Source organism: Capra hircus, chromosome 5 (assembly GCF_001704415.2).
Source record: "Capra hircus breed San Clemente chromosome 5, ASM170441v1, whole genome shotgun sequence".
NCBI lineage: Eukaryota > Metazoa > Chordata > Mammalia > Artiodactyla > Bovidae > Capra > Capra hircus.
In genome coordinates, this window is record NC_030812.1 from 72,489,015 (window position 1) to 72,508,491 (window position 19,477).

The 19,477-nt window shown below is 51.5% G+C and overlaps 1 protein-coding gene across 2 annotated transcripts; it reads right to left on the reverse strand.

Annotated features, from left to right (window-relative positions):
- MB (myoglobin) lies at positions 2,589 to 18,971 on the reverse strand. Of its 2 annotated transcripts, XM_013964067.2 has the most exons (5): positions 18,868 to 18,971; positions 15,428 to 15,494; positions 13,995 to 14,097; positions 7,781 to 8,003; positions 2,589 to 3,281 (listed from the first exon to the last, which is right to left on the reverse strand). In XM_013964067.2, exons 3-5 carry the CDS (start codon positions 14,087 to 14,089, stop codon positions 3,135 to 3,137), a joined length of 465 nt encoding a protein of 154 aa, XP_013819521.1. In that variant the 5' UTR covers positions 14,090 to 14,097; positions 15,428 to 15,494; positions 18,868 to 18,971; the 3' UTR covers positions 2,589 to 3,134. The 2 variants fall into 2 exon arrangements, with proteins under 2 accessions (XP_013819521.1, XP_005680660.1); XM_005680603.3 differs by lacking the exons at positions 15,428 to 15,494; positions 18,868 to 18,971 and adding an exon at positions 14,193 to 14,241.

A 19,477-nucleotide genomic window follows, 5' to 3' on the forward strand; every position in this document is an offset into this window, starting at 1 on the left:
AAGCCCATAAGCTCCCAGAAGACGGGGCCAGGCCTGTGGGCTTCACCAGGGCACTCTGGAATGAGCCCAGGACCTGGCATGATATAGCCCTCAATAGATACATGTCTGATGAATGCATTTTCGTGCTGCCCTCAAAGCCTAGCACAGATTCTTTCCTCTCCACTCCCACTCCACAGAAAGTGGAGACCGTTTGCCTTATTTGAAGCTGGGACCCTTAGTCCCAAATCTGGGGCCTGGTCCATAATATTTGCTCGAGAAATATGTGTTAGGTTAATGCAGAATACATTCCATTGCAGGATCACATTTAAAAAGTATTATCCTGAATTTTCCCCTGAAACTTCCTTTTCTCCTTTGCTCTTTCCTTTTGAGACAGCCAGGTATTTCTGTGCCCAAGTGTCGGGAAAAGACTTGACAGCTGAGAGCAAGAAAAACATGTCCCTTGCCTGGATTTGCAGATTCAAAAGCTCAGGCCTGAGAGGACCAGAAAGAACACACAGAAAGGGCAAAAGATTTGGAGGAAAGCATGAGGCGTCCGTGCTGTCCAGTTTGGAAAATCATTTTCTGAACCATCAGAAGGAAAGGAGTTGAAAGGAAAGAATAAGATTGCAGTTGGTGGAGGTTACCAAAGAAAGTGTGCCTGTGCTGAAGGCCACCGCGAGCTCACAGAGCACCCTTATGTGAATGGGGACGAGGCATCCTTTCCCAGTGCGCAGTTCAGCAACTAGAGCACAGTCTGGGTCTAGCTTTATTAGTCCCCTGGCCAGGCACTCATGTGCAGTGTACACCCTGTACCACTGTATAGGACAGCCAGGCATAAGCCCTGCTAGTCCCTGCAGAAGGTCCGAAAGCTCAGACAGGCCCATGGGGTCTGAGCAGAGGAAACTTCTGCCTCATATCCCAGGTGGAGAGCACTTGGGGTGGGTGTGGGGGTCCCTGGAAAGAAGTGGCACCAGGCAAAGGGAGCCTTGGGCGGCCTCAGAATTTCCTTAAGTGCCTGATGGGGACGGTAACTCAAGACCAGGTGGAGTGCAACACCCCTGAGGATACTACTGGGGACATGACAATAGTGACCAGATTGCCACCTCCCTACCCATGTACACCACAGCCCGGCACATGTAAGCTTCTTGGAAGTAATTAGTCAAAATCCCAGGGACATTTGGATTGTGGGGAGTGGGGATGGGGTGTTTCTTAAAGAGACTGAGGTTAAGCATTTGCCATCCAGCCGCACTGAGGATTCCAAACAAAAATTTGAGTTGTAGAAAAAAAAGAAGTTGCCTTTTTTGCACATCAAAGGTATAAACTGAGCTTTTCTTACCTGCTGAGCTCCACAAATATTTGTTATATGAATACTGATGGTGTGTGACAAATACCTGGTTCTTCTCTGTGACCCTAAATTTTATTCAGCCCTGATTTAATCATCAGAGCACACGTGTCTCCCTGACTAGATGGTCAATTGCTTGAGGGCAGGGACCAAATTATTCCTCTTTACATCCCGCATACATATATTCGTCGTTTGGGCATTCGGTGGAGTTACTATATAAATACATGGAATTTTTCTCCAGGCTCCAAAATCCCCCTCCCGCTGTTTTCCCTTCCACTCGTTTCTCAACTTATCAGATTGTGGAAGAATTCCTTGAAGCCTGAAGCAGAGCAGGAGGCCTCTGCCCTCTGCTGCTGCAGCAGGACCAGACGAATGAGCCTGTTAGGATGTGAGACATGTCTATTTCTGAAGATGGGCTCTGGTTGGTTCAGTGGCTGTGAAACCTGGCATAGTCAGAGATTTGGGACAGGGAGGTCGGGCTCATCACAGGGGTCTGACCGCTCGAGGGCAGGGGGCACCAGGTTGCCTGTCCTGGGAGCCCCTGGAGATGTACGGGGCGGAGGACTCAGGGCTTCCCACAGATGGCGCCCTGAGTCTTGAATGCTCTTCAAGCCCCTCTCAGCTTGGGTACTCGCACTGATCCAGACTACCAGACCCCTTTCTACAGCTTGTTCCAGCCTGCTACCTGGCTGCTGCGGCCACAGGCCAAGGTTTTATTCTAGTTCCCTGCAGCGAAACTTACACATTCCACCCATGCGCTCCGCTCAGCCTTTGTAGATATGGACTGTGTCTCTTGGCCCGCTTTGGTAAGTTATTCTCCATGCTTCTGCCCTTTCTCTTGGCCAGAAGGTCAGCCCTGCCACCGGCTGGCCGCCTAGCTGTCTCCTCAGCTGGAGTCCCTGCCAGCTTCCAGGCCGCACTTTAAACCGAGTTCCGCCACTTATTAGTGTCCTTGAGCATCTTCCCTAAGTCGTGGTAACCATGATGACCGTCTTCCCCTGAGTCTGCACCTTCTCTGGGCCCCCACACTTGCTCTAGGGCAGCAGTCCCCAGGGATCCGTCTCGTGGGAGATGACTTTTCCATGGACGGGTGTGAGGGGCGGAGGTGGGGGATGAGGTGATGGTTTCAGGATGACTCAAGTGCATTACTTTTATTGTGCATTTTATTTCTATTGTTATTACATCAGCTCCACCTCAGATCATCAGTTATGAGATCCCAGAGGTTAGGGACCCCTGCTCTAAGGGATGAAAAACACCAGACAGAGACTGTGACGTGAGAAATCCTTTATTAAACCAGGTGTCACTCCCCCACCTGAGAAGGGACATTATGTTGCAGACACCATGCCTCCATGCCTCCCTAGGGCTGGGTGTGACTGTCTCACCCGGCCCACACTTCCTTCTCAGGGCAAGCCAACACTCTGCTGTCTTCAAGGGGCTAGGTGATGGGGTCAGAGAATTAGGCTAGAGTTTATGTTGACAGCTCGGATTAGGGATTTAAGGTGAGGGTAAAGGTGCGGGTCAGTTTAGGGGTTGGTAGGAATTGGCTTGGCATTGAGGTGAAAGGAAAGTTGAGTTTGACCCAAACTCAGCCAGCCACAGTCAAGCTTCTCCTGGTTCCCAAGTTGATGACCCTCCACTGAAAACCCGGTCCCCAGGGCTCTCCCAAGGCTCCCTCCACCCACAACCCATCCACCTCTTCCACCCACCTCTCTTAAACAAAGCACACACTCAGAAGCAAACCCTATAACTACTTGGGAGTCAGTCCCTGCCCGCCCTGCCCAGGTGGGTAGGGTGAGGGGCACAGGGGTGGGGCTTAGCCCTGGAAGCCCAGCACCTTGTACTGGGCAGCCATGTCGTTCCGGAACAGTTCCAGGGCCTTGCTCATGGCGCCCTGTGCATCAGCACCGAAGTCTGAAGGATGCTTGGCATGCAGAACGTGGATGATGGCGTCCGAGATGAACTGCAGGGGCAGGAGCAGAGGGGTGCTGGTCACGGCAGGACAAGCCAGGAGCCAGATGGGAATCAGCCCCAGCCCCAGCTTTGCTTTATTGCGGGGCCATTTACTGAGCACTTATTATATATCAGGCACACTACTGAGTGGTCTCCATGGATTAACTCCTCTAATCCCCACAACCCATGAGACAAGTACAGATGGGATAATAGAGGCCCATCTTAATACAGAGGAGGAAAGGTCAGGCCTTGGGCTTGTGGCCACAGTCACATGGCTTGGTGGGTTGGCTACCCCCACCCCCAACCAGGGGCTTCCCAGGTGGCTCAGAGTAAAGAATCCGCCTGCAATGCTGGAAATGCAGGAGACATGGGTTCAGTTTCTGGGTTGGGAAAATCCCCCGGAGGAGAGCATGGCAACCCACTCCAGGATTCTAGCCTGGAGACTCTCATGGACAGAGATGGGCTACAGTCCCTAGGGTCACAGAGTTGGACATGACTGAAGCGACTTAGCATGCACACACACTACGCCCCTCTACTATGTTCAGGATGTTTTATTGTTCAGTCATCAGTCCTGTCAGACTCTTTGCAACCCCGTGGACAGCAGCACGCAAGGCTTCCCTGTCCTTCACTATCTCCCTGCATGTGCTCAAACTCACATCCATTGAGTCAATGATGCCATCTAACCATCTCATCTTCTGTTGCCCCCTTCTCCTGCCCTCAATCTTTCCCAGCATAAGGGTCTTTTCCCATGAGTTGGCTCTCCACATCAGATAGCCAAGGTACTGGAGGTTCAGCTCAGGATGAGGACCCAACCTATTACATGGTTTTAATCCAGGATTTTGCAATCATAAAGTCTAGAAAATACTTCCCTGAGTGTGGATTTAATTTTTGCATTTAATGGCTTAGGATGGTGATCTCTTTCAGTAGCCTTTTGGAGGGATGGTGGGGGAGGGTGGTCAGAACATCTTATTTTCTGCACCAAGCATGGAGCTGGTCCTCAGAAGCATTGGTGGAAGGGAAGGAGAGAGAGGAAGCGGAAAGGGACCAGGTCCATGCTCGGGCCCAAGACTGATAATATGTTACAGCAGCCTCACCGTCACCGTTGGCTCTACCATCCACATTGTCATGCCCAGAAAGATGGGCACAAACATCGCCACAGCACAGGGCTGCTTTAAGGGACTGAGCAACCTTATATAGTAAGAAGCGACTTGCTTTTTCAACAGTTCAGAAAGATTTGATGCCAATTTCAGCCATGGCCTGTGAACAAGGGGTGTCATTTTACAGAGGCCCAGACTGAGGTCATGTTGCAAGGGGATGAGAGAGCTGGAATCTGCACCCAGGGGACTGTGGACAAACAACAGCCAGAGCCAGGGAGAGAGAGGCCACCACTGGTGGGTTTGTTCATATTCTCTGGCATCCAGGGTACAAGTGGCCAAAAGCTGATGGGTAGGGGTGAGGGGAGCACGTGCAGAGCAGCCTCAGAAGCACAAATGTCAACACCTAGTAAATCCTGCTTGGCTCAGAAACCGGGACAGCGCCACAAACACCTACTGCTGGGCATCAAATGGAACATGTGTTTAATTCCCTTTTAATGTCATAAACATAACAAAGCCAAGTGAGGGGATGAACTGACCTAGCAAGAACTTGGAGACCCAGGTTCCAGGCCCAGTTCCACCCTGACCTCCATGGATGACCTCACATGTAAGAGCGAGATCCTGACCCCATTGGGTCCCTCAATTCAGCCTTTCCTGAGTCAACTTCTGAGTCACTAATACTTACAAAATTGTGGGCTGAGGCAGCTAGAAGACTGAGAAAAGACTTTAGCACCCAGCACCCACTGGGGCCCCCTTGCTCACGGGTGAGAAGGAGCAGTTTCTCATGAAGAACAGGACAAAGGTTCCATGGTGAGGGGAACAGCAGATGCGGGGTGCTGTCTTTATTTTTTACAGTAGCTCAGACGGTAAAGCGTCTGCCTGCAATGCGGGAGACCTGGGTTCGATCGCTGGGTCAGGAAGATTCCCTGGAGAAGGAAATGGCAACCCACTCCAGTACTCTTGCCTGGAAAATTCCATGGATGGAGAAGCCTGATGGGCTACAGTCCATGGGGTCGCAAAGAATCGGACACGACTGAGTGACTTCACTTCCACTTTCTTTTCAAACTTATTTTAAGTAGACCTGGTTCTAGTCTGCTAGCTGGTAGTCCTATTTCTAGACCGCACTGGTTTCTCTCTAAACCTGTCTGCTCATCCCTGGAGACGAGATCCATCATTCAAGCTGGGTTGTGAGCCCCCTGCCTGTCACTGGGGTTCAGATATGGAAGAAGCCAGGGTCTGACCTTGAGGAGCTCCTGTCCCACCCAGGAGACAGCTGGATAAAGAGATAAATTACAATACAGCCGGCAGGCGCCACGGCAGGGCTGGAATAAATGCCTTTGCTGGGGAGGGCTGGCAGGTGGAGCAGCTGACTGCCTCGTGGGCCAGAACTGAAGAGGTGACTTCTGAGCTGGGCCTTGGAGAATGAACAGGGATTTGCCGAGAGAAGACAGGGAGGCAAAACCACCACTTGTGCAGAATCCCAGGGGCAGGAACTGTTCCTCATGTCTGTGATGCTCAGATGGGCAGGCAGAATTGTTTGTGTGTGATGTGGGAGAGCAGGTGGGGCTTCCCCAGTGGCTCAGAGGGTAAAGAATCTGCTTACAATGCAGGAGACCTGGGTTCGAGATCCCCTGGAGGAGGGCATGGCAGCCCACTCCAGTATTCTTGTCTGGAGAATTCCATAGACAGAGGCTGGACTGATAGGCTACAGTCCAGAAGGTCACAAAGAGTCAGACACGACTGCTGCTGCTGCTAAGTCGCTTCAGTCATGTCCGATTCTGTGCGACCCGATGGACTGTAGCCCACCAAGCTCCTCCATCCGTGGGATTTTCCAGGCAAGAGTACTGGAGTGGGGTGCCATTGCCTTCTCCAGACATGACTGAGCAGCTAACAGTTTCACAGTAACCATTGGGAGAGCAGGTAGGGGAGCTAGATGATGGGACAGAAGACGATGGTGACAGCAGTTGCTCATGGGAGACGTTGTACCATCAGGAATTAAGAGCATGCGTTCCAGAGTAACATAGATCAGACTGTCCCTCCTGGCTTATAAGCTGTGTGACTGGGGGCAAGCTACTCAACCTCTCTGAGTCTTGTTTCCAAATCAGTAAAATGGGAATGAGAAGAGTCCCTGCCTGGGGAAGAGAATGCTATTTACCTGCCCAATGGCCATTTTCACCTTCTTCCTTGTAAGAGAACACTAGTTTGTCTTTGGAGTGGCAATAGACCATGTTTCCCAGCTTTCCACACAGATAGACGTGATCTCATGACTAACTTTTGGACAATGAGATGTAAATAACACTGTTGGGTGAGATGCCTGGGGTTTCTCAAAAGAGAGCCTTTGTCTCTTCCTCCTGCTCTCTGTTTGAAATATGGACCAGAAGGCTGGAGCTCTAGCAGCTACTCTTGGGCCATGAGTCAACTTTGAGGGTAGACACCATATTTATGCCAAGGATGCCTACACAGAAAGAGCCTGCATCCCTAGTACCTATGGGGCTCCCACACCAGCTCTGGGCTCCTGACCTCTGAACTTCTTTCATGAAAGAAAAAGACAACACTGAATGCAGTTCCTAAGCTCATGGAGGTGATCGTGAAAGTTCCATGCCATGACCCATGCAAACTGCTTCTCATAGCCCATCCTAACCGGAAGTTATCATGGCTAACCGCACCTTCACTGCTGCACCAAACTGCCTGTGGCCCCCATCCTCAGGGGTGATAGCCCCAGGGCCCTCTATTCACCAGTTCCCTAGTTCTCCTTCTTGCCACATCCCTCCTCCCACTAGGTCTGGACACAGGACTTGAAACTCAGACTCTCCCCAGCCCACCCAACTTCTCAGTCCGTCACAGGAGATTCAAGCCAATTGCTTATGCCTCGGACACCTGAGGCGCCCTCTCTTCATCCGTAAAGATGCTAGAACTAATAATTCCCACCCAGAATCAAGCCCCAGCTACGGAACTCCTGCCACATGAGTCCTGTGTATGTCCGACTTGCAGTGGCACAGAGACTAGGAGCTGGGTTTCTGGAGGAATAGAGACCTAGTCTGAATCCTGGTCCTGCTATTTGGTGCCTCTGTGACCAGGGGCAAGCTGCTTAAGCTCTCTCTGCCTCAGTTTCCTCATCTGTTGAGAGGGTGGGGTAGTGGTGCCCACCCGTGGACAGAATGCAAGCTGTGTACTTCACAGCCACTTCTCCCTTGATAACAAGATACTCATTTGGGGGAAAAGTATGCTTACTCTCAATGACCCAGGAAGAAGGCCAAGTGGGTAGCAGCCCACTTTACAGATGAGAAAACTGGGGATAAAGAGGAACAGCATAGGTTACCCAGCAAGTTATAACTGAGCTGGGACTTGAACCCGAATCTCAGGTCTTCGAGGTCTCCCCTTCCATCTTCCCAGCCACTCAGGCCCCACCACTCACCTCCAGGTACTTGACAGGGATCTTGTGCTTGTTGGCGTGTGACTCGGCCAGGTGCTTCACCTCCGCCTCGTGGTGACCCTTCTTCTTCAGGATACCCCCCAGGGCCGTGAGCACGGTGTTGCCATGCTTCTTCAGGTCCTCGGAGGCCTTCATCTCAGCCTCTGTCTTCAGGTGCTTGAACTTGTCAAATTTCTCCAGGGTCTCGGGATGACCTGTGAAGAGCCTGGGGGGTACAAGGAGGGCTTGAGTTAGACACAGCGGTCAGGAGGTGGCCAGACTCAAGTTCAAATCCATACCTTCCCAGTTGCTAGCTTCAGTCTCTGTGCTAGCTTCAGTCTCTATGCTTCAGTCTCCCCATCCAAGGAATAGGGATAACGAGTCCCTCCTTATAGAAGGGTGAGAATTAAATTGAATGAGATGGTATAGGCTGAGGGCCACACAGGAAGTGTCCTATAAATGCTTGCTATTACTATTTTTAGCATCATCATCTGCTTCATTGTTACTGTAAAAATCTGGAAGAAAAAACATGTGCGTGGTACCTGGCCTCACCCCCATCTGCTCTAAGTTGTTGGGAGCAAAGATGACTAGACGGTGTCACAGTGGAGCAGGGAGGAGCACGGGGGCTAAAGGATTTGTGGAGCATGTGCTGTGTGCCAGGCCCATGCTAGGCTCTGCACTTGCACTTCCCTTTGGGGATGTATTATCCCTATTTTACAGATGAGGGAACAGAGGCTGAGGAGTATGAGGTCCTAGCTCAATATCACATAGCCGGGGTGCAGACGAGCCAGGCTGAAATCAGATCTGAGTGACTCAAAATGTAGTCGATGCAGGGGACCATCTCTGCAGCTTTCTGCCCGAGGATCATCCTTTGGCCACTTAAATACCTCCAGCTCCAGGAGGCTCACTACTTCCTGTGACAGCTTTTCTAGTCTGAACAGCTCTCAGGCTCAGAAAGCTCTTGCTTATTTTGCTCTGCCTCCCTGTTCTTCCCAGGCCTCTCACAGGACTGACAGTGAGAATCTCCGGTGGGAGCCATCTGCCAAAGACCAGGTCCCCACTCCTGCCAGGGACCCAGGGAGCTGGCCGCAGTGATCCGAGGAGTCACCTGTTGCCTCAGACTTCAGTCTTTCATTCTGCAGAAAGGTGGGAATCATTAAAGGGAGTTGTACCTGCCACGGGGAGGAAGGAGAGATTTTCCCCATTGCTCATGGGCAAAGGGAAGGCTGCAGAGGTAGGTGACTTGTCCAGGGTCACATGTCTAGTCAGTAGCAGAGCCAGACGCGAACCCACACAGATGGTTCCATAATTCATGCTCTCTCTTTTGTGTTGCACCGGGAAACCTCTGCCAGAGTGACCCTGTCTGCTGGACTTCTCCTCCTCTTGTCTGATGGCTTCAGTTCCTTGAAAGCTTTCTCTTTTGCAGTTTCCTGGCTCTGGAACACCCTTAAACCTAACTGTGGACACACTCCAGTGTGCACAAGTATCTCACAGCATATACCCACAATCACATGCGTGCTCATGCAATCACACACACACACACACATACATACACAGGGCATAGCCCAGACAGGGAGCGCCCCCTTCCCCCAGGGGCGTGTCCCCCCTGCCTTTCCAGAACACCCAGTGCTGCCCACAGCCATGCTCGATGTCACTACTTCATCTGGGGCCCTGGCCAACCCTTCTACATCACTGACAGCTCATCTCCAGCACCTTTCACCCCAGGGTCCCTGAGATCCTGACTATTATTATCTGGTGACAATGATCCTTGAACTCCTGCCTGACAGATGCAAGACCCAGAACCCACAGGTGAAGGTCGGGACACTGGAGGGAGACTCTCTGGGGAAGAAGAGGACCGAGGACCTGGGACCCAAGGCCGCCAGGGGTCTGAGACATCTTGGGAGACCCCCGGATGTCTGGGGAAGAGACTAAGCACTGAGAATTATGAAAGCTGGGTTCTGGCCCCAGTTCTGCCTCTGCTCTGCTCTGCTCTGTGATGTTGAAAAAGTCACTCAGCTCCTCTGGGTCTTGGATCAACTATCTGTAAACCAAAAAGTTTATTTCTCAGCTTCCAAGTTCTAAGGCTTGACCCCTCCAACCTGGACCTCACCCTACACTCTTAGCACTTGTCAGCCAGAGAGGGAGCTCCAGATTTACTCTAACACTGCAGAAAAACCTGGCTCCTGAATGCCCACCAGATCTTTTCCTATAGCTGCCTCCCTCCACTGCCCCCAAGGCCGGCAGCTGGGAGTCCCTGGGAAGCCACAGAAAGCCCTACCTGGGAACTTGTGACAGTGGCAACTCAGAAAATGAGCAGCTGGAAGACCTTCACCCTGTAGAAATGGGTGGGTGGGGGCATGGGGGGCGTTTTTCTTCCAGTGTTTCAGAAGCACGCACTTGCCTTGTGCTTTCATCCTCAATCCTATCATCAACCTGCCTAGTTTATTACAGGTCAGTGGGAAAGGAGGCCAGTTCCCAGCTGTGCTCTGAGCTGAGACCCAACCAGACACCCACATGAAAGATGGAAGACACTCCCAGGCCTGCATAAATTCTTCTCTGCTCTAGAACCCAAGAGCCAGATGAGGGTGGGAACACATCTCTAGTGTGCTGAGACTGTGGGACGATGTGGCATAGGGTTCAAGAGTGGGCGTGCTGATCCGGGCTGCTGGGCTTGAACTCCAGCCTTGGGATTTCAGGCAAGTCACTTAACCTCTCTGTTAAACGTGGAGACTATAATAATGTCTACCTCATGAGGTTATTGTGAGGCTGAAATGAGTTAATATACAGGAACACTTAACACAGGGCCTAGCAATCAGTGTGTAATATATATACATATTTGCTGTCCTCATCAAAATCTCTAGGCCACTATCACCATCACCATCTGCGTCATTCTCACCACTCCATCCTCACCATCATCCCCTCCATCATCCTCACCAGCTCCATCGTCACCATCATATCCTCCATCATCCCCTCCATCATCCTCACCAGCTCCATCCTCACCATCCTCACCACCATCATCCCCTCCATCATCCTCACCAGCTCCATCCTCACCATCCTCACCACCATCATCCCCTCCATCATCCTCACCAGCTCCATCGTCACCATCATCTCCTCCATCATCCCCTCCATCATCCTCACCAGCTCCATCGTCACCATCCTCACCACCATCATCCCCTCCGTCATCCTCACCAGCTCCATCCTCACCATCCTCACCACCATCATCCCCTCCATCATCCTCACCAACTCCATCATCACCATCATCTCCTCTATCATCCCCTCCATCATCCTCACCAGCTCCTCACCACCATCCTCACCAGCTCCTCACCACCATCCTCACCACCATCATCCCCTCCATCATCCTCACCAGCTCCATCGTCACCATCATCTCCTCCATCATCCCCTCCATCATCCCCTCCATCATCCTCACCAACTCCATCATCACCATCCTCACCACCATCATCCCCTCCATCATCCTCACCAACTCCATCATCACCATCATCTCCTCTATCATCCCCTCCGTCATCCTCACCAGCTCCATCATCACCATCCTCACCACCATCATCGTCATCACTGGGATTGGGCATCTTGGGTTCTGTCTGTAGCTGCCACTGGTTGACTGGGACTCTTGAGCCATGTTTTCTCCTGGAGACATGAGACATACTGGCCACCAGCAGTGACTTCCCAGTTTTTCATGGCCTTGAAATCCTTTGCTCAAATGCAAAAATAAATAAAGCAGAAAAGATCTGGGGAAAAGAAGGAAAGGCAGGGGCCCAAAGCCCTCTTCCGCTGCTTCCGCCCTCCTAAAAATCCCCGTTTCCTGGAGCCAGACTCTGCAACTGACCTTCCAGCTATTATGTTCTAGGACATAATGATCACATACTTGCAATGAAGCCCTCAGAGTTTTATTAACAGACTGAACAGAATTTGCTATCTGTCATAACCAGAGGAGTGGGAGAAATGACCTTTTCAAGAAGAGTAAGAAAGCCCAGGTTCGGCATCTGGACCAAAATCACAAGGTCATTTCTCACAGGGCACCCTGGGAGTCAGCATTCCTTTCTCTTTGTCCTTGGCCCCCAAACACCAAGAGGCAGAAGCTGTCGGCGTGGTTTCTGCATGTCTTCAGCTTAAGACGTGATGGAGCATCAGGCTCTCGGGCCTGCCAGGGGTCAGCAGTCTCCAGCATCACGTCTCGCCCCTGGCTCCTGGCCCCTGGCAGTTTTCTCTGATCCACCCTGGGAAGGGAGGGGCTGTTTCTCCCATGATACAATACCCCAAGTCTCCTTCCAGACCTCCAAGTCACTGACTTAGGGCTGACAGCCCCCAGGTCACCTGGGAAAGACTCCTGTTTGGCAAACTGGTCTCCCACCCAGCTACCCTGCCTCCTCTCCAAAAGCAAGGCAGGATCAAGGACTCAAAGAATGCCAAGGCATGAGGGTGGGCAGGGATCTCAGAGACCATGAAGGCAATCCCTCCACTCAACAAATAGGGAAATGGGACCAGAGAGGGTTAGTGACTTGTCCAAGGTCACACAGCAAAGGGAGCGCTGAGGAGGTGATGCCTGCTTTGGAGAGTCTTCTGTCCAGTCAAATGGGACCTGTTGCAGTGCCAGTAGCCAACTGACAGAGGCGTAAGAGGAGAAAGACACAAAGGAAACCCCCCAGATGCCAGTTAGATTCAACAGGGAACTTGACCATCCTTTCTCATGTGTTTTTGGCATGGGCCACTAAGGGCTGAAACTCCAGATAATAGAGCTTATAGCTTATGTCTGGGTCATTCTCCCAGACATGGGAGCTGGAAATGGGTGAAGCCTGAGGGAGGCTGAAAGGGTGTCTAAATGGGAGAGGAAAACCTGCTCTGACTCATAAAGAAGGAGAAACTCATCCAAAAAGCGTGAAGGACAATCCATTCACTCATGGCAACCAGGGCCCAGCTCTTCCCAGGTGCACAAATGTCGATGTACGCTTTTGACTCGTGCTGCCCAGAGCATGAGAAAGGACCAGGAGGAGAGGGGAGTCTATCACCACTTGGGGAAGACGGCAATGGGAACATTTCTGAACCACAAGCCATCCTCTGCTTACAAAACTCAGAATTTGGGGGCGGGGGGCGGAAGGGTGTTCTTTATTCAGGAATCCCTTGCTAAAGAAGGCAAGATGTGCTTGGAGATTATTCCGAGCCTTCAAAAGACACACCCAACATCAAAAGTCAGGATTAGGGACTTCTGTGGTGGCACAATGGGTAAGACTCTGCCGGCCACTGCAGGAGACATGGTCTGGAAAGATCCCTGGTCTGGAAAGATCCCATATACCGCCGAGCAACTAAGCCCACGCACCACAACTACTGAGCCCAGGCTCTAGAGCCCTAGAGCCGCAACCACGGAGCCCGCGTTCCTGCACCTACAGCCTGTGTTCCCCAACAAGAGAAGCCACGGCAGTGAGAAGCCCATGCTTGGCAATGAAGAGGAGCCCCGGCTCACCACAACTAGAGAAAGCAACAAAGACCCAACACAGTAATAATAATTACTATTATAATTATTATACTTTAAAGGGCCCAATTCTAAGCTTCATCTCCAAGAGTTACTGACATCTTTTGGAACTCACTCTATGCCAGGAACTATGCTGGGCTCCTTAGATGCAGCATCTTATTTAATTCTTACTTCTACTGTATAATGTAGGTATTAGGATTCCCCCCTCCCATTTGATAGGAGAAGAAGCTGAGGCTCAGAGAGGTTGTGTGCTTTCCCAAAGGTCACACAACAGCTCGGCGGCAGAGCCAGGTGTAGAACTCCATATCTCATCTTGAAGGCCGTGTCTTAATCCTTGGCATTTTACAGACTTTAATGAACTTGTGACTCTGGGGTCATCCTTCCCTTCTTAGGTCCTTTGGGTCCTCATCCATTAGGTGAGGTGAGAAAGACCTCTCAGACCTTTCTTGTTAATTCTAGCTATAATTTTAGGATTCCTCCTGGTGGGCTCTAAGCATCAAGGATTTGATCATTAAAGCTCCTCCCAGCTGCTAGCACAGGTGTGAAATGAATCTGCTTTCCTGATTCCAACCTCTGACACATAAAAACAAAGGAGAACCAAATAGGGGGTTTAACAAAGTTAATTAACACAGCAGCCAACTGGTCAACCCCGGGGGCAAACGTTCCACCTTGCAGGCAAACATTCTTGACCTTGAGGAAGGAGGTGATGGGGGCAGTGGGATCTCTTCCTTTTACCTGATGAGGACCTCCTGCCCGTGGCCTGCGACATCAGCCTCCACCTTCCCCCAGGCATTCAGCACCAACTGCCATTCCCCGTCGCTGAGCCCCATGGCGCAGTCTGAAGAAGAGAAAAAGAACAAGGGCGGACTGACTGGGTGTTCTGTCTCCGACAGCTGGGGTTTGAGGCTGCCTGGCCCCAAAGGGATTTTATACCTTCCCAAATGCTTGACAGGGATCACCTGACAGCTTGTTCACTCTCTCTCTCCCTCCCCCTCACCCCCTCTCTCATGCAGGGGTCTAATCTTTTCCTTTCTCTAGCCCTCACATGGAAGCTATTTTGAGGCAGGTGCCATTGTGGGGAGGTAGGCCAACTCAGGTCACGGGTGTGGTGGTGGTGGGGTTGTGTGTGCGGAGAGTGGGGTGGAGGCTGGGCCACTGTCTGGACTCTCAGAGGCCAACAGAAAGGGCACAGCTAAGGCCGATGCCAGTGGCCTGAAACCCAACTCCCCCTGCTGTCAGCTACCCCAAGAGGAACTGCCACGTCTCTAAGCCCAGGGCAGCAGGCACCCTGGCGTGGCCCTGGGACTGTCCTGGCCTTAGCAGTCTCTTTGCCCACCTTCTAGAAGCCCACTTTGCCAGAATGCCTCTCACTCTTCAGAGTGGTGGGAAGGAGCCTTGATGGTTTCCTGCTTATAATTGGGTGAACCCAGGCAGATCCATAACCTCTTGGAGCCTGCATTTTCCTGCTCCACCCAGAAAGCTCAAATACTGTTCAGATATTTTCCTCTGAAAAATTTTGCTTCATGGACCCCCTCAAGGCACAATTAACTGCCTGCCCTTCCCACTTATTCGCTGTGTTCCTGTCACACTGCTCACCTCACTGCATCCTATTTCTTTGTATCCATGCTGGCTCTTCAATTAGTACCCTAGCACCCGGTACTCAGAGACTTTGCCAGATGCCAGGCTCTATTCTAATCACTTTACATTTGGTAACTTGCTTAGTCTCCCGACAGCCCTATATGATACAGACATCACCCCCGTCTCGTGGAGGAGAAGTTAAGGAGCTGTGCCATGATCACACACATAGCTGATGGAAGAGCTGGGTTTTGAACCAGGAAGTCAGGCCCCTGAGTCCATGCTCTCAAACACTTTACTTGGTTATCACGTGCAGGAGCTTTGTTTCCTTCATCTGTGTGTTTCTTGGGCCTTGCACAGTGCTGCATACCAAGTTGAACTGAATAAATGTTCACTGAATTAAAAAGGTGGATGGCGTTCCCAGGAAGGCAAGAGAATGATCAACCCTTATTTTTCATTCATCCACCTTCCCATCCATCCATCCATCATCCATTCATCCACCCATCAACCCCTCTATCCACTCACCCACCATCCATCCATCTGTCCATCATCCATTCTGCCATCCATCCAACAAACAGTTATAAGGTACCTACTGTGTGTTAGAAACTGCTACATGCTGAGGACACAAACCAGATAAAACACATCCTGGTGTTCAATCTCCTAGGAGAGAGAGATAAATAAGAGGAATAACATTACAGTTCAGTTTACATAGCTGAGGGTCTCCATAGAACTTTACAGTTTACAAAGTGCCTCCTTGGGCAGGATTAATCTAGTCTTCCCAATGCCCCAGCAAGGTAGAAAGCATCATCCCATTTTATAGCTGTGGACCATGAGATTCAGCAGGGATAAACATCAGGTGTTCTGGCCACCCTGGGACTGTATTGGACCTGTCAGTCATGACTGCCCTACATACACAGCTCTTTCTAAAGATAACTGCCCTGCCCCAGCCCCTGAGGTCATGTCCTCTCCCAAATCCCGTGGCTAGTCACAGCTGATTGAACCAAGGCTGGGACCTAATTAGAGGCAGCCAATGGCATGGCTCTGTCAAATAGCCAGTGTCTATTAACTACACCAATCAGATCCCCCTCTTTAAAATATGAACAGGGATGACTGATAAGAATTGGCTATGTGGTAGGAAATGCTAGGTGAAAGGGTTCCATGGCTAGCACCAAGTAAGACCCCCAAACTGAGAGCTTCTCCAGAACAACCTTGGGTCTCCATTCTGATTCTGGTAAAGCCTGCTCCCATTTCAATTCAAGGATGACCATCACACTTCCTGTGTGACCTCTTGTGTATCACTGAGTGATCCCTATTTAGATATTGAGTCAACAAACTCCTAACAACCAAAGAGACCAGAAGCACAAAGGCCCCTTCTTGACAATGTGCTCCTGAACCACGCGTGAGGTTCCATATTAACCCAGGACACTGAGCTGGTATATCTCCAGAAGTCATTCAGCTTTCACAGTGAAAGTTTCAGTTGTAAAATGAGTAACTAAGGGACTACCCTGGTGGTCAGGCGGTAAAGAATCTGCCTTCCAATGCTGGGGACGTGGGTTCGATCCTTGGTCAAGGAACTAAGAGCCCACGTGCCCGCTAAGCCCAAGCGCTGTCACTAGAGAGCCTGCACACTGCGACTACTGAGCCCACGCAGGCTGCAACCAGAGCCTGGGGGCCACACAAGGGAAGCCCATGTACCGCGACACAGACCCAGCTGAGCATTTGCTCATCTGTCCATTCCCCATCCCACTACCGAGGGCCGACTCTGTGCCAGCCTCAGGATCAAAGAGAAAGGCCACTCTGAGAGAGTTTGCTGAGGTGTCAGCTCCTAGTCCTGGCTCCTTGCTGGAGGGTGAACCCATCAGTATGGGAGGAAAGTGCAGAAGGAAGAGCAGCGAGAAGAGCAGAAGCAGCAGCGAGCTGCCCCCTGTCTGGACCAACCCCTGGGGCCCACTGGGGCCACCCTTGAAAGAATCAGCATCACTGGTTCTGATTTAAATCCCCAGCCCTGGCTATGCCACTTGCAAAAACCTTCCACCTGGTGCCCTCTTGAGAACCTCGGCACATCCCTGAGGGGCTGGCAGAACAGGGCTCATTGTTATCCCACATGGCTGTTCAGAAACAAAGGCTTGGAGATCTTGGGCACCTGTCTGAAGTTGGTAAGTGGCAGAGCTGGAACCAACAGCCCAATCCACAGCCCTTGTCCCATCTCCAGCCTCCAGAGTTTTCCAAGGATGGCCTGAGTACTTAAAATCTCATCAACTTGTTACCAGCACTAAAGTGTTTAATATAAAGCTGTCACCCCCTTGGCAGGCACCCTCATTAACTGGCAAGTTCATGGAAACCCATGGCTTTGAAGTTGATGAACCTTTTAAGTTTTACCTTTAAAGTTAATAGGAGGGACCAACATCTGTTTGTACTTACACATCTCTACAACAGAACTGGCGGTACCTAGCAGTTGCTATGGCTACCTGCAGCCGCCAGATTTGTTTGGGGGCTATAATTATCCCTGTGACAGCCTTCTCATAGCTGGGGCAGGGAAACTGGAAAGGCACAGAATAGGAAAGCCAGGCTGCCTCTGCATGCAAAATTTTCTGCAGCCTTACACGCTCATGTATACACACACACAGGTGAGTTAGTCTGACACCCAGTGGGGCAGAACTAGATCCCACCGAGGGAGACCTGCCTCTTCCTCTTCTTTCCTTTCATATCACAGAATCCTTTGAATGGGAAAATCTGAAACATATAGAATCATCCTCGAGTCTTCAAACTCTGGGCCCTTGAGATCCTAGAGTTACAGTTCTAGAGGGCCAGAGTCTTCAGCTTTCACTCCTCTGAAAATTTGGGTTCTACATTCAGAGTCAGAAAACTAAAGAAAGAGGAATCTAGAATCGTAGAGACATAGGATCTTGAAACTTACAGAGGCCTAGATGGTATCAAAGTTCCCACTGAATCAGCGGTCCCCAATCTTCCTGACACTAGGGACTGGTTTCGTGGAAGACAATTTTTCCATGGACCAGGGGTGGGGGGATGGTTTGGGGATAATTCAAGCGCATTACATTCATTGTGCAATTTATTTCTATTGTTATTACATCAGCTCCACCTCAGATCACTGGGCCTTAGATCCCAGAGGTTGGGAGACCCCTGCACTAAATGCAGGAATTTTCCCTACAGATCATAATCTGCTTGAATACTTCTAGGAGCAGCGAATTCACTTTCTAAAAACCAAAGTATGCCTTGTTGTCAAGCTCACTCCCTTGTCCTGGCTCTCTGGTGCTCCTTGGGAATGTAGAGAACTAGCTGAAAGAAGTTTCAGGCTCACCTAAGATTTTTCTTGTCCAGACTACACATCCCCAGGGCTTTTTAACTGAATGCCCTCTGCTGGCAAGGTAAGCCAGGAGCCTGTCTAGTCAAAAAAGGCTGTTCTCCACCTTGCTCCCAGTGACTCCCACCTCTCCTCACTTACATACTCAGAACTCTCTAGCAAGGGGCTTCCAGCTCCCCCTGCACAAGTTTGAGGCCCAGATGACTGTGCACCAAACTCTCTTTCAAAGGTGACCTGGGAATTCATGAACCCAGCTAACAGCTCACACCTCGCCGTCCCCCCTCCCCCTGCCCCCGGCCCCCCGCGGCCCCTCCCCAGTGAATCTGGGGGAGGGAAGAGGTGTTACACTTTAAGACTCCACTGTGGGGAACCAAAGATGGCGAGAAAGAACATTTTGGATCTTCAAAGCTGTAGGTCCCCTCAATCTTGGCCACCCCCCTTCCTCCTCCACCTCCTCCTCCTCCTCCCCGAAGCCGCCCCTTTGGAGGCCAGCCCAGGCAGCGCCTCCCACCCACTTCCAGCTCAGCTTGCTCCTTCCTGGCAGAGTCTGCCTCCCGGACCAGTGCCAGACGAGACTCAGAGCAGGGCTGGGGCCTGGAGCCTGCAGGATCTGCTGAGGTCATGCATGAGTTTGAGGACCCTCCACAGCTGGCCCCAGACCCCCCAAGGCCCGCCCTCCTCCCAGCCCCCACCAGCAGCCCTTGCACTGACCACGTCTCCCCTTCTGCCCAGCTGTCCTTCTGGAGCCTTCAGCCAAGTGGGCTGGGGGTGGGGAGAGGTGTCTTATAGCAGCTGGGGAGAGGCACAGGGAACTAAAAATACAGTTTATATGGCAAGGCTCCTCCCTCCTCTCCCTGGAGGCCCAGAGGGGCTTATTGGAGGAGGGCTGGCAGGGACCAGAGCCCAATATCCCAGTCGACAGGTGTAGCCCAGGGTCACCTGCCTTCCTTCCTGCCCTCACCCTACACCCCCAGCCTCTGAGGCTTAGAGTCACCCCCCCAGCCCCTCCTCCTACCTGTCATCTGTAGGAGTCCAGCACCACCCCCATGCTGCCCCTCCCTCATTAGTCCGCCCTCCCTCTGTCCTGGTGGATCTCACAGAAATAGCTCCCCCTCCAAGAATCCCCCCTCCCCATGCCACCCCTTTCCCAGCAGGTGTGCCCTCTTCCTCCTCACCTTGGGCTCCAACATGGATGCAGCCTTCTCGGCTCTCTCTGCTTCGGGGTGCAGCACCCCATTCCTACCCTGTGAGCTTCTTCACAGGTAGGGATGTAAAAGCTACAGACACACTGGCCTTAAGACCCCTCCCAGGAGCCCTTTGC

Coding starts and splice junctions, on each gene's coding strand:
- MB (XM_013964067.2), bottom strand. CDS start 14,089: ATGGGGCTCAGCGACGGGGAATGGCAGTTGGTGCTGAATGCCTGGGGG. Junction 8,004..13,994: donor GGGCAGGAGGTCCTCATCAG/GTAAAAGGAAGA, acceptor TGTACCCCCCAG/GCTCTTCACAGGTCATCCCG. Junction 3,282..7,780: donor TCCCTGTCAAGTACCTGGAG/GTGAGTGGTGGG, acceptor CTGCCCCTGCAG/TTCATCTCGGACGCCATCAT.